Source organism: Ambystoma mexicanum, chromosome 8, assembly GCF_040938575.1.
Source record: "Ambystoma mexicanum isolate Mex_15411 chromosome 8, UKY_AmexF1_1, whole genome shotgun sequence".
Taxonomy (NCBI): domain Eukaryota; kingdom Metazoa; phylum Chordata; class Amphibia; order Caudata; family Ambystomatidae; genus Ambystoma; species Ambystoma mexicanum.
The window spans coordinates 1,081,256,426-1,081,271,565 of NC_090929.1; the positions used below are offsets into that span (position 1 = coordinate 1,081,256,426).

Below are 15,140 nucleotides of genomic sequence, written 5' to 3' on the forward strand. Positions count from 1 at the left end.
GTGACCTGTTGTGTACATTGATTGTGGTTTGATCTATAGTGTAATTTTTTCATTTGCTGTCTGAGTGCTGTAGGTTTAATTGACTCCTCTTCCATTTCAGGCTTCACTCTGTGCGCCTCATGCTCCTGGAGAGACTGCTGCAAACTTTGCCCCTGCTACGTGGTGTAGGAGGGGTCCGTGCTATCCCATACATGCAGGTACCAGAATGTGCTGCTATAAATGCCTCAAACAGGGCCTTTGCAGGTGTTGGTATTAACCATACTGTCAAATGTTTCATCTAGTGTGTGGGGGAGGAAGGGGTCAGTGTTATACTATGCATACTGTTAACAGTTTGACCTCTAGACTCATGAGATGTAGGCAGGGTCTGTTAGGGGAGTTTTCCCAAAGTCCTCTGGAAGGTATGACTTCACAAAACTATCCCGGTGGTTTGTAGATCCCCCAACTTTTATTAGTCTACTACTGCTGGAAACATGGTAGAGTGGCAGAGCAGTTCTCCAGCATGGGGCACATGCTCATGTATATTCCCCGTCGTCAGGCTGGGAATCCTTGGTAAAGAAAAAATCAGTTTCAGTTTAATTTCTGAACTGTCTTTCACCTAACAACCAATCACGGAGCTGTGGGTCATACTGCCCCGAGCCAATGACTGTCCTCTACCTAAGCCCCTCCTCTGGCAGCAATCTTCAGGTTTTTTACCACACATTCAAGTGTTGGGAGTGCTTGTGCTTAGCTCTCAAGCTTTTACTGCGTGTTTTGCTTTTTTGGAAGAGTTTTACTCTATTTTTTGGGCAATCAAGCCTTGTGCTCCATCTATCATCCTTCCGATTAACGGGGACCCGTTTTTCCGATTCTTCTGCGCCCCTCAAGAGCGGATTTCGTTGAGTTACTTTGTGGAGGCTTCCAGAACATTCTCCAGGCCTACGCCGCATGGATCATGTCGGACGAGAAGAAGAATTCCACCTCTCTTTTCAAGCCTTGCACCGACTGCGGTTTGCAGAATGTTTTAATGGACGACAAACATTCCCAGTGCCTTTACTGCCGGTACCCAACGCACAAGGAAGAAGCTTGTGCATTTTGGCATGAACTCTCTACACGCACGTTGAAGGATCAGCATCAGAGACTGGTGGCCCAACAGGGAACCACGTCCCACAGCTGCTGCTGAAGGTTCAGGAGTTTTGGGAACTCAAATAGTTCCTGCCGTCCCTCAAGGGTAAGGTGGTGCAGGGTCTTCACGGACAATACCACCACAATGTTTTACATCAGGAAATAAGGGGCCACCATATCCCAAGCGCACTCCAAAGTGGCGCAGGACTTTTAGCATTGGGCAGTCGCTCAGGAGATGTTCCTCATCCCGTTTCATCTGGCAGGAGTAAAGAACACAGTCGCTGACTCTCTGAGCAGGGAGCTTCGCTCTTGCCATGAGTGGGAACTTCGGCAGGACCAGGTGGAAAACCTGTTCCTCAAATGGGGCAATCCCCAGATTGACTTGTTTGTGACGGCGACAACACCAAGTGCCAGAGACTTGCCAGCAGGTTCCCCCAGCAGGCGAGCATGGGGGACGCATTCTCATTCCCTTGGGAAGGCCTCTTTCTGTATGCGTTTCCTCCGTTTCCGTTGTTACTTTGAGTCATCAGTCAACTCAAACAGTGATGTTCCGGATGATCTTCATTGCACCGGGGTGGCCGAGGCAGAAATGGTTCCCGGACCTTCTCAGCATGTCAGTGTCCCCACCAGTCAAGCTGCCAGTGGTCGCGGATCAGGGTAGGAGGTGCCGTTCTTCACCACGATCCAGGGTCTCTGAACTTGAAGGCCTGGCTCCTGCAGTGCTAGAATTCGGTGCCTATGATCTCCCAGCGGACTGCACGGAAGTTCTCGCCAAGGCTAGAGCATCGTCTACTCTGAAATGCTATGGACTCAAGTGGAAGAGATTTGCCATTTAGTGCCGTTCCCAGAAGATCGACCCACTGAGAGTCAAGGCCTCTCAGATACTTACATATTTGCTGTTGTTGGCCAAATCAGGGGTTGCCCCTGCCACCATCAAGGTTCATCTGGCGGATATCTCCTGCTACACCAGATCCCCAGGACGACCCTCCTTGTGGTCGCACCAATTGGTCACGGAATTTGTCAAGGGACTATTCCACTCGTTCCTGCCGGTGAAGGCTCCGGCCCCGGCGTGGGAGCTCAATGTGGTGCTTATTAGGCTCATGGGTCCTCGCCGTTCGAGCCTATGCATTCTGCACCGCTCAAGTTTTTTTGTCGTGGAAAACAGCTTGTCTCGTGGCCATCACCTCTGCACAGCGAGTGGGGGAGATCTAGGCCCTCTCCTGTAAAAACCACCTTACTTGACTTTCCATGAGACGAGGGTGGTGCTGCGGACGCACTCCTCCTTCATGCTCACAGTGCTGTCGTACTTTCGTCTAAACGAGCCCTTGTTCTTACCTGTGTTTTTTCCGACGCCTTTGTCGCCGGCTGAAAGGACTTTGCACTCGCTGGATGTGGCTAGAGTGCTGACGTTTTATGTGGCCCGCACAAAGAGTTTCTGGAAAACCTCTCAGCTCTTTGTGTACTTTTGTCCTGTGAACCATGGGAAGGCCCTGTCCAAGGCTTCCATTTCCAGGTGGCTCTCCAGCTGTATCACCCACTGTCATTGGTTGCCAAACCGACCGCTCCCTGGCTGTCCGAGAGCCCATTCTACCAGAGCGTTTGCTGCTACAATGGTGTTCCTCTCTGGTGTGCCCCTGCTGGACTTCTGCAGGGCTGCTATGTGGAGGTCGATGCACACCGTCACGAAATTCTACTGCGTCGACAGTGATCCCAGGGAGGAGTTAGGCAGAATTGCATGCAGTACCCTCTGGGACCACTACACACAATTAGGACTAAAGGTGTTAGCCAAACCAACCTTTGGTATAAGTCTGTACTACACAGTTTTTGGTAGCGAGCTGATCAGCCAGGCTTATCTCAAGAGTGAATGTGAGCAGTAAAAGTAATTACACAGAGGACTTTCAATCGCAATGTTTCAAGTAAACACTTAGACTCAAGGTTTCTTGGTAAAACACTTATTAATTTATTACACAATCATTTAGAAAACATTTCACTAGCAGAAGACAACTTAATATTATATACCAATACAAAACTGAAATGGGAGCCAAATGGCAGTTCAGTTACTTAGAAGTCAGCAAAAGGGACAAGGTAAGTAGAATAGATCACATATACTTGTTAGACAGTGCAAATAGTTTCAGTTCACCAGAGGAGTTCAATTCAAGTTAGTGTTCTGGATAGGAAAGAGCAGTTCTGGTATCAAACGGAAAAGCCTTTGCAAAGGTTCTCAGAAGTAGTAGAATCATTTGTGGGGTCACAAGCTGATTAGGCATGCAAGTTGGGAAAGTTTCACAAACTTTTACCACAAGAGTGGCGTTCTCTCAATCAGGTTGACACAGTACCTTAATATGAAGAACAAAATGCAGCTGAAGGCGTTAGTTCCTGCAGATCTCACCTTTCCTGAGCCTCAGTCGTGGGGACAAAGAGGGAGGATGTCGTGGGACTCCTGCACTGCATGGGATCGTCGAAAAAGCAAACAAGATGGAGTCACTTCAGTTCCAGTAGCTTCAAGCACACAAGCTGGTATCCCTCTCCCTGGTTAATCCTAACCAGCCTTGAGAATGGTATCCAGGTGGCTTACGAGTTGATTGGTCCCACCAACTCAAAGGAAGAAGTCGTCTTTGACGGGGCTCCTCTGTTGAGATGAACTTGGCAATTCGGACCTGCAGCAGGGCTTCACCGGGCAATTCAACGGTCCAGGAGTTGCAGCAGCCTCCTCTTCCAATTCTTCTTCGGTTCTTTAATTCCAATGGTCGACTCGGTTTTCCAGTCCAAGAGACTTGCCTTTTAAACAGTTTTCTCCCTTTCATTCCAGCCTAGCTGTCTCTCACCGAGCAGGGTGGCTGTCCTTGCCCGACCGCCAGCCAGCCAGTCACGACAGAGTGCATTTGGGTCTCCTATGAGACTAAGTACAGGGAGTTTCGGGCACCTCCCTCACTTCCTGCCCACCCCAGACACTCAGACGCCAGAGGCGGTCTTCAGTCCTGAAGCCCGCCAAAGGCACACGAACAAAGGGACCAAACCTGGTTTGGTGCGCAGAGAAACACTAGAAGGACCTTTCCAAAAGGAAACGGCGAAAAAAGACTGGGACCCGCTTAAACAAAGGGGCTTAAGGCGGCATCTTGAAAAACCTGGCTCCCCTGATTTTAATGGTGGTCGCGGTCGGGAAAAATCATGGTAGTTCGTTGTAAAACCACTGCCACCAGCCTTTTCAATAGGAAAGGGTAGCATTTCACTGCTACATGAGTATTTAGACACAGGATACTATGTAACCCCTCTAGCACTCCATTGTAAGATGGTGTGTGCTGGGTCTAGGAATTCGGAAATAGTAGTAAAGTCAATTTCACTTTACATTCTCTGGGAAACAGTAGTTTATCCCAGAGAAGGTATTTAAACCTTTGGGAAGTCTAAAAGACATCCCTGTGTCACTGCACTGAGGGTGCTGTGTAACACACATGAAAAGATGATGCCTATGGAGTTATCTAAAGCTCCATAAACTCCATAATCAAAGAAAACAAGTGAAAAACAGTGTTCTTGTTGGGCAGCATGGCCCTTAAAGCAGGTTTTCAGAAGGGTTGGAGTTTTGTTCGGGATATCTGGTCCCCTGCGCACCGATGCTAATTTTCGCGATACGATCCTGCCTACAGCCTGGCACATGGTTTGTTGGAGAACCAAACTCTTGGGTTCTTGAGAATATACATATCTCGTGAGGTGACAAATTGTTGTTTTTGTTAGGCGCTGGCAGTTGGTGGTTGTCCACTGTTTTTGGTTGTGTAGAACCCCGGTATAGAGTTGTGTTTGAAAGATCTAGACACATCAGTCATGGGTTATTTTTGTACATGTTTTTTAATGTACAACGTGATATGTGATAAGTTCTGGCAACATGAGCCATGTGTGGTGAAACAAAAAGCCGACGCGCTTTTTGACCGTAGTCTTTATCAAGGCAAAAATAGGTAGATGGCATGTATGCCAGATGAGAGGAGGTCCGTGGGCCACCCTGTTATGGGTGCCAACTGCAAGCTGGATAGCTTATCAGAGAGAGGTCTCTGTTGCTTCGTCCGACGTGAGCAGCCAAGGCTTTTTGTTTCACCATACATGGCTCATGTTGCCAGAATTTATCACGTTGTTCATTAAAAAACATGTAACAAAAACAACAGTTTGTCACCTCACCAAATACGTATGGCCCTTAAAGCAGTTCACGCATCCTGGCCTTCTCGCAGTACGCATTTGGATCGTTGAGGGCTATCGGGGAAGCATCTCAGTGCATTCCTAAAGAGGAAATGCAGCAGGGCTTCCTGACTATTGTGGATGATGGCTTGGAGGTGGCCTGGCAGTCCTTGCAGATGGGCCTGGACATAGCAGACTGCATCAGAGGGTCTATGGGGTCAGCAACTGTCTTGAGCAGAAAGGCATTTCTGCTCACCTCAGGATTCCAGTCCAATGTCCAGAACAAGTTACTAGACCTCGCCTTTGAGCGTGAGAATCTGTTCGGCCCTGTTCTGTTTGTTAGTGTTATACTAGCACGGCTTAAGGTTCTAAAGGCAGTTTCTTCGCACAACAATTCTCAAAGCGCAACCCTAGCTAAAGGCAGTTCGGAGAGGGCTCAAAGTCTTGACGAGCAACGAATACGAAAAGTTCCTGTGGATACTTTCGAGTCTTTGGGATGTAGCAAGATTAAGCCAACATCAGAGTCCCTGTTAAGGACTCGCTAAAGGGACACAAGCAGCGGCTTGAGTCGGAGGTAAGATGTGGATGCCCTGGACACCTCTATGTGCACTCTGATGCTCTGCAGCGACTTCAAAGATCATGGTAAGCAATACCTTTCTGACCACAGTAGCTTAAGTTAGAAGAAGAGGTTGTGTCTGGATTCTTCTCGGTGTGGCAGCGCTGGACCCTGACCTCTGGATTCCTTTGTCTGATGACGAAAGGCAGTATAATGGGTGGAATATCTCAGCAGCAGTCTCCAGGGAGGACCTCTGGCACGGGTTTCTGTAACTTTTCTGGTCACTCTGCAATTTTGGCGCCTTTTCTGCAGCACCAACGAAGGACGCGATTCACCCGGTCAATCTTATTTGCTTCTTTCAGTCCCACACTCTGCTGAGGGGTTCTGGACAAGTTGGATGTCGTCTCTGGAGTGCTGTGAAGGCTCAGCAAAGACTTGGACAAATTCAGCCTTTCCCCGAAGGATGTACTTTGAATGGGCAACAGGCCTCCTGGCATTGGGGTATTTGCAGTTCTGGAAACTCACAGGACCTTGGGAGATGGCTCAAATCAAAGTTTGTCATGGGACGGGTTGTTCACACCAGTCAAAAAGCAGTCCTCATCCTCTTCGGAGTTTCTCTGTCGCACAGAAAACGGGGTCAGGACAGCAGTGGTCGCTTCAGTGTTGCAAAGGGGCTGCAGGCATCTCTTTCCCGTCTTCTTCTTCGGTTACTTCAGTTTCCAGTGGTCGACTTGCCTTTCACTTCAGGAGCCTCACCTTTTATACAATTCCAGCGCACACTCCTCTGCAAACTCGCTCAGCAATTTACAGAAAGGGGCTGTTGACTGTCCAATCATGACCCCCTGTGGGAGCTGGTTCAATTCAGGCACTCAGGAAGACAAATGGCAGGGGAGTGAAAAAATCCTCCCCCACTTCCTGCCTGCCCAGACACACTGGAGCCTAGGTGGGGACACCCCAGGGCTCCAGCCAAGGTGAAACACACACAGGCCTCCCCCTCCCTGGACTGTAGAAGAAGGGCTGACGGAGAACTAGCACGCTAGTAATGGTGAAAAAAGAAAGGAGCCACCAAGTTAATAACCGGGACTATGGACATAGCTTGCGGTAGAAAATGCACACAATAGTTGGTAGAACACGTCCACTGCCACCAGCCATAACTAGGAGATTGTCTATGTGACATAAATGTCACAGGAGCAGAGAGAACAGAAGGTGTTGTGTGCCAATATCATACTTTTTTTTTTTTTACATGCTACTTGACCTTTTAGATTGATTTTATCTGTGTATATGGCTTATTATTTATCATATTGCTTTATTGTTATTATTCTGCTCATTTGAAGCTTAGTTTATATATGTGTTTAGTTATCAATATGTATAAAGTTTATTAAATAGACTGTATCACATTAATTAAATAAATATCTCATACTATAAAGTTGTAGGCGAGATGCTGCAACTGTAGTTACTCTAGGATATAAAACAGAATTTCAAAGGAGGACCCAAAGGGTCCCCAGCAAAACTGCCCACAAGGAGCTGTGTGCTGCAGTTGTAAAATACATATTCCTTAAAAAGAGATATGGATAGATGCATAAAGCAGGATAAAGTTTGTAGGCACAGACCTGGTTATTGGGAGAAGTTTAAGTCTGTTCTGACCCACAGGTGTTTTATTAGGAAGCATCCTACCCCAGGGGACAACATAAGAGAACCTCAAGAATAGTTCCAATTCCTGGTTTGAGATTGAGGAGCCCCTGGAAAAAAAGCACAGAAGAATGTATACCTATATAAGTCTACAGCAACACAATGTTCATTGGGGACCTGTGGCAACCCTCAACCACAGGGACCCTCAGTGGTAAGTATCTTGAAAAACCCACTAACCCAGAACTCAGAGTTGATGGTTCTCAAAATCCCAGAGAAGAAACAGCAAAATAACCCAGACTGTAAAATGATCGTCTCTGGTAGTCGTTTTCAGGATCCATTCACTAAGGCACTTAAACCCTGCACCTATAACGACCCAGAAGGCCCAAAATAATCCTCTTTTCCTGAAATGGGAGCTGCCAACAATGAAGGAAAACAATGAGAGGTCTTCATGAAGAGGTATGAATCCCGCCATGAGGATTCCAACAGCCGATGAACAGAGAGGGGTCAGCCAGCCTATATAAAACAATCCCATGTCTGAAACAATGGTGGAGGCGACCAAACGCACCCCAAAAGAATATCAGAGGCTGTTTTGCAGTGTCCCAGAACCCTTTTGGACGACAGCAGCTTCGTACCCAAGATGTATGACCAAAGTGGTAATTCAGGAGGAAGACAGTAAAAGCGACCCAGAAAAGCTCCCAGCACAGGGATCCTAGCCATCCGGTATGGAGGATCAGTGGAAGAACGAGGACTGCCTAGGTAGGAAATCCAGCGTCCAAAAACAAAAAACAGGAAACAAGGGTAAAAACACACAACCCAGCCAATATGACCAGACCTGGTGCTAAAATTGCAACAGCGGCAGCTTTGTGGCAAAGATCCTCCAGCAGACAGTTAAGCAACCTACCAAATTCCAAGCAGAATTGAGGTAGTGTTATGGTCTCCCCTAGAAATACTTAAACACTCCGGTATGGCCTAGGCCAGCCCTCCAGTCACACAAATTGGCACTTGCACATTGGGTTTGTTGGCAGCCAATCAGGTTGGCCCGCGAACCAGCCAAACACACAGGTTCATCCACAAAGTGTGTGTATTGGCCTAAATACAACTAGGTACCGGTCTAAACCAAATCCGAACTAGGGCTGGATTCAAAGTTAGCCCATGTTTGCTCATTTGCCATTTTAGTCCTTCTTTGTGGTTTCCCCAAATGGGAAGGGTCCTGAACCAAAATGGCAGAGAGCAGAATTTGCATTATTACCCTAACTGCTACCAGGAAGGTTAATTGGCCTACCAATAGTGTACATTGGCTTGCACCATAGGTGAAGCTAAAAATAAATTACAGTTGCCACCAGCCTAATCTCTAAAACCAATGGTTTTGCTACAATCACCCTAGGGCCAACATTGTGTGCTTAGAAAGCACCCCAGTCTTATACGCCATATGGGCTACCATGTCCTAAAAAGGAGTTGCAGTGGCACAAGGACTTCAGTAAAAGCCCCACTGACCACAAAACGAAGCCAGGGATCCTAAAGGCCAAAGAGGGGAAAAAGGCAAATTGTTGAGTGATCCAATAGGGACAGGAAAAACACCTCAACCCCCCCCCCCCGCCCCAACAAATTGAACACCGCCATCTCACCAGCCATGCATCATGCTGACCTTGCCTTTCCGTGCATGGTGCTGGTGGAGGGGCATTAACATTTTTGTGCTGCAGACATTAGCTTTGAGGTTTCTGACTTTAAATTACCAATAGCAGACACTGCATTAAATGTTCAGCCTCAGTTATGGGTGGAGTGAGTCCACAGTAATACAAAGCAATGTAGACCCATCCTCCGCTGGGAGTATTCAGTAGGTCAATGCTAAAGTCCTGCACTGTGGACTCTGCTAAATGTAACGGAGGAGTCCTTGATAACACTGTACCATAATCTCAGTCTCTGATGTGGAAGTGGGCATAATACCGACTACTTGTGCTTCAGACACTGTCTCAGGTTTATGAGGGGGGTTCTGCAAACCGCATTTGCTGCTGACAAGTATGATTGTGTGTGTGTGGGGGGGGGCTTAATAACATTAAACCCCGATTTAAAGGTCTTAATATTTCAGTATCTGTTCACTGAATCCCTTTGCTGAATGTTAGGTCCATTTAAAGTCCATTACATGCAATTACGACATCCATTAGTCACAGAGGAGTGAGATATAAGCAATTATGGGATGTTCCCTTAAACAAAAAAAAGATCTCTTTTGGTGGTTTTATTTGAAAATACTGTTACCATGTCTGACTTTTTCTCCTTCTCCAGCATGGGGTCTGGCATGGATTCACATGCTCATGAATATTCCCCGTCGTCAGGCTGGGAATCCTCGGTAAAGAAAAAACCAGTATCAGTTTCGTTTCTGATCTGTCTTTCGTAGTAATAACCAATCACTGGTCTCTGCGTCATACTGACCACAGCCAATGACTGCCCTCTACCTAAGCACCGCCTCTGGCAGCCATCTTCAGATTTTTACCGCAGGTTCATGTGTTGGGATCCTCGTGCTATTGCTCTGGAGCGTTAGTGCTATTTTTTCACATTTTTTCTCAAAAAACTTCGTTTTTTCGGTTAAAAGAGCCTCAAGCTCCACCGACTCTCCATCCGATCAACGGGGACCCGTGTCGGATTCGTCTGCGCCCCTCAAGGGTGAAGATCTCGTCGAGCTACGCTTTTGGAGGACTCCAGAAGTTTCTCAGGCCCGGACATGGCCCAGGAGAAGGGAAGCTCGACGCCCGGAAAGCTGTTCAGGATCTGCCCTGGATGCCAGCTGCAGAACGTCTTTAAGGAGGACGAACACTCCTTTTGTCTCTACTGCTTACATGAGGACAAGACGCACGTGGAGAAGGACTGTGCGTTTTGCGGCAATATGTCGGAGCGGACCATGAAGGACCGCCACCAACGTCTCGCCAACTGGCTGGAAGGGAAGAGCCCGTCAGGCGAGAAGAAGAGGAAGAAATCCGAGCGGTCTTCTAAGACCTTTGAGGACGCCCCAGAGATGGGGGTCCAACACAAGGCCAAGCACCGCGAGTCCGCTTGCACCGGGAGCGCCGAACGGTCGGGCTCTACGGGCGCCAGGCAGGGCGCACCCTCCCCGGCACCTTCAGCCACGAGCCAACGCTCTGGGTCAGGTAAGAGGAAGGGCGAGCACCCGGCGAAGCTCCTGGAGAGGCCCCGGTCGAGCTCGAAGGCCCCATCGGAGGGGGAGCGAGGCAGTGCCCCCCCCTCAAGGATAAGGCGGTGAGCGCACCTAAGGTGGTGAAGGCCTTAATCCATCCGGCCAAGCCCTCTATCGATACTGTCGCGGCGGCCCTGGCTCAGCCTGTGGAGGCTACACCAGTGGTGGCGACTTCGGGGCTCAGAGTCTCCGTGCCACCTCGGAGGGAGTCCTCTTTTGTGCCCATCGATAGGACCCCCGTGAAACCCCCGGCGGGGAAGAAAAAGGGGGGGCAGGGCGTCGTAGATTCGGCCTCAACCTCAGAGGAAGAGCTGATTGAGGTCTTAAGCCACGGCCTTGGCGTGGAAGAAGACCGGCCCGTCGGGATGGATCCCGATGCAGGTGACGACGACATCGGCGAGGGTGCCGACGGGGATCATGATCGCCCGTCGGATTCCCCTCTGCCAGTGCCGCAAGACAACTCGGCGGCCATTTTGTTGGCTATGCAGTCCTTATGTTCAGAGATAAGGACGAGACTACCGTTGCCGACGGAGGAACCTCTCCTGTCGGGGGATCCTGAACCGGGACCTTCTGGTGCTCCCCCGCCCAAGAAAAGAAGGATTCACCCTCCTCCTTTTCAGCCGTTGCGCCCCGTCCAACCCTCCTCCCCGTCCACCCGAGGGGATGATACGGGGACTGACACAGCAGCGACGGGTACGGACGACGAGGTATACGACGAGGATCTACCGTCGTCACCTCCCACCAGGGTTTCTCCGCCCGACGAGATTGGATCGTTCCACTCCATTATCGCCAGGGCATCCGAGCTTTTCCAACTCTGCCCTGAGGAGAAGAAAAAGGAAGGATTCCTTTATCAACTGCGCGAGGCCAAGAGGAAGACGGTCCTCGCGGTGCCTCTACTGGACGACATTTGGGATGAGGGCCTCGCCCTCCTCAAGAACCCTTCCACGACGCTAGCTAGAAGAGACCGGTACGAGAAGAAGTACCGGGTCCCGGACGCGGCCCCCCTGTGCCTCTGGGCGCAGCCTACCCCGGACTCCGTCGTCTCCGCGGCGGCCATTAAGAAAGCGGGGGGGGGGTGCGGCCTCCACATCGACTTCCCCACCGGACGGCGAGGGAAAGAAATTGGACGCTATGGGACGCAGGGTCATCTCGTCTGCAGCGACGACGATTAAAGCGGCCAACGCCTTGGCTATCGTGGCCCGCTACGACAGGGAGCTATGGTACAACTGGCTCCCCTGCTGGACTTCCTACCGGACGACAAGAGGGCGGATGCCCTGGAGATCCTACAGGAAGGCGAGGTGGCGTCGGACCACGCCATCACTATTGCGACGGACATCGCCGACACTGGGTTTCGCCAGTTGGGCAACGGCGTGTGCCTTAGGCGGCGTGGATGGCTCAAGCCTACGGACTTCCGTCAAGACGTACAGACCAGAGTCCTGGACATGCCGTTCGATGGGAACAACCTGTTTGGGAAAACAGTGGACGATTCCCTTCAGGCCATTAAAGCGGACACTGAGACGGCCCGGGCCCTTGGGGTTCTGCAGCAACGACGGACGCCCTTTCGGAGCAGCGGAGGCAAGGGTGCCTCCAAAGGTTCCGGCGGCGGTTTCTCCACCTACCGTCAAGCGGCCCGCTCGTCATCTCAGGAGGCCTACAGAGGACGAGGCAAGTCTGGCGGACCCCGCCGTCGTCGCCAAGGAGGTCAAGGCGGCAAAGCCTCGTCGAAACAGGATTGAACCGGCCGTGGGGTCGGGCCCCCACCGAAGAGGCCGGCTGGCGAGCTTCGTCAGCGTGTGGGAGTCCATCTCCACCGACCGTTGGGTGCTGGACGCCTTAGCCCGGGGCCACGCGCTCGAGTTTCAAAGAAGGTGCCCGCGCGTCCCCCCCCCCGTGGCCAGGAAAGAGCTTCACGTCCCTCAGCTTCTCCTGGAGGTAAAGGCGATGCTCAGGAAGGGCGTCATCGAACTCGTCCCAAAGAGGCTTCGGGGCTCCGGAGTTTACTCGAGATACTTCCTCGTGAAGAAGAAGACGGGAGGATGGCGCCTCATCCTAGACCTGCGACAAGTTCATCAAGGCGCAGAAGTTCCGGATGGTCACCCTCCAGCACGTCCTGGGGCAGCTGGAGGAAGGAGACTTCCTGTCGTCATTGGATTTGGAGGATGCCTACTTCCACATTCCCATCCTAAAGGGCACCGGAAATTCCTCAGGTTTGTGGTCCAAGGGCGTCACTACCAGTTCAAAGCCCTCCCCTTCGGACTACGGTCAGCACCCAGGGTATTTACCAAGTGCCTTGCACCGGTGGCGGCGCAGCTGCGCCGCGAGGGGATCCACGTCTACCCCTACCTGGACGACTAGCTCATCCGAGCCAAGACGAGGGAGCTCGCCGTGGAGCACACGGCAAGGACCGTCCAACTTCTCACGGACCTGGGATTCTCCGTGAACTACGCCAAGTCCCACCTGGTACCCGCGCAAAACGCACTGTTTCTGGGAGCGAAGCTCGACACAGTGTCCCTTCTGGCCTCCCCGTCGGAGGAAAGGACCAGGTCCATCCTGGGCAAGGTACAGCGGATGTTGGTTTCCGACGCGGCCAAGGTGAGGTCCATCAAGTCCCTCCTCGGAATGATGTCTTCCTGCATCTACCTCATTCCCATGTGCAGGCTCCGGATGTGCCCGTTGCAGGAGTTCCTGGACGCGTGCTGGATCCAAACGACGGGCGGCTTCGAGGAGAGGATCACACTCGACGAGAGTTTCCGCCGAGCGGTCCGGTGGTGGGGCACCCGCACGCATCTGACGGTGGGCATGGACTTCCAGACCCCAGACCACCAGGAGACAGTGACCACGGATGCCTCCCTGGAAGGGTGGGGAGCGCACACCGAAAATCTGCACGCGAGAGGCCTCTGGCTCCCGACGGAGAAGTCCCTCCATATCAACGTCCTGGAGCTCCGTGCAGTGTTCTGGGCCCTCAGGTCCTTCCTTCCGTCCCTCAAGGGCAAGGTGGTGAGGATCTTCACCGACAACACCACCACCATGTTTTACATCAGGAAACAGGGCGGAACCAGGTCCCCAGCACTGTCCAAGGAGGCGCAGGACCTGTGGCATTGGGCAGTCGCCCAAAGGATGTTTCTGGTGCCGTTTCATCTGGCAGGGATAAAAAACACCATCGCCGACTAACTCAGCAGGGAGCTGCGCTCGTGCCACGAGTGGGAACTACGGCAGGATCTAGTGGACCGCCTCTTCCGACGGTGGGGCACACCCCAGATCGACCTGTTCGCGACGGCGACGAACTCCAAGTGCCGGAGGTTCGCCAGCAGGTTTCCCCAGGCGAGGAGCATGGGCGATGCTTTCTCGTTCCCCTGGGAGGGCCTGTTCCTCTACGCGTTCCCTCCTTTGCCACTGCTAATCCGGCTCGTCAACCAGCTCAAGGCAGATATGGTTCCCGGACCTTCTGGACTTGTCAGCGTCCCCGCCAATCAAGCTGCCGGTGGACGCGGATCTACTCTCCAGGGAAGGAGGCGCCATCCTCCACCACGACCCGAAATCGCTGAACTTGCAGGCCTGGCTCCTGCAGCGCTAGAGTTTGGAGGATACGACATACCGGCCGACTGCAGAGAGGTTCTTGCAAAGGCCAGGGCGTCCTCGACTCTTAAATGCTACGGACACAAATGGAAGAGGTTCTCTGTCTGGTGCCACGCACAGAAGAAAAACCCTCTACGGATTACGGCTCCCCAGGTACTGCTGTACCTGCTGACGCTGGCCAAAGCTGGACTGGCACACGCGTCCATCAAGATTCATCTTGCTGCGATCTCCCGATACACCAGAACCACGGGCCGGACGTCCCTGTGGTCTCATCGTCTGGTGAAAGAGTTCATGAAGGGACTGTTCAGATCGTTCCCGCCGGTGAAGGCGCCGGCCCCGGCGTGGGAGCTCAACGTGGTGCTGACCAAGCTCATGGGACCTCCGTTCGAGCCTCTGCACTGGGCCCCGTTGAAGTTTCTGTCGTGGAAAACAGCGTTTCTTGTGGCCATCACCTCCGCACGACGGGTGGGAGAGATCCAGGCCCTTTCCCCGTACTTGACTTTTCACGACACGAGGGTAGTGCTCAGGACGCACCCCTCCTTCATGCCCAAGAAACGTCGGACTTCCATCTCAACGAACCCTTGGTGTTGCCTGTGTTCTTCCCGTCGCCTTCGTCGCCGGCTGAGAGGACTTTGCACTCGCTGGATGTGGCTAGAGCGCTGAAGTTCTACGTGGACCGCACAAAGTGTTTTCGGAAGACGTCACAACTCTTTGTGAACTTTGGACCTGTCAATCAGGGGAAGGCTCTCTCGAAGGCTTCCATTTCCAGATGGCTCTCCGGCTGTATCATGTACTGTCATCGGTTGGCAAACCGACCGCTGCCTGGCCGTCCGAGAGCCCATTCCACCAGAGCGATCGCAGCTACCACGGCGTTCCTTTCTGGTGTGCCCGTGCTGGACATATGCAGGGCTGCTACGTGGAGGTCGACGC

At 51.8% G+C, this 15,140-nt stretch overlaps 1 protein-coding gene across 6 annotated transcripts in view; it reads left to right on the forward strand.

Moving 5' to 3' along the window:
* The window catches only part of UBR4 (ubiquitin protein ligase E3 component n-recognin 4), a 2,945,062-nt gene that overhangs the window by 1,871,807 nt on the left and 1,058,115 nt on the right, over positions 1–15,140 (forward strand). For all 6 annotated transcript variants that reach the window (XM_069611069.1, XM_069611071.1, XM_069611072.1 and 3 more), the window contains one exon: positions 101–197. In XM_069611069.1, the coding sequence (XP_069467170.1) occupies positions 101–197 (97 nt within the window). The remainder of the gene's footprint in view (positions 1–100; positions 198–15,140) is intronic.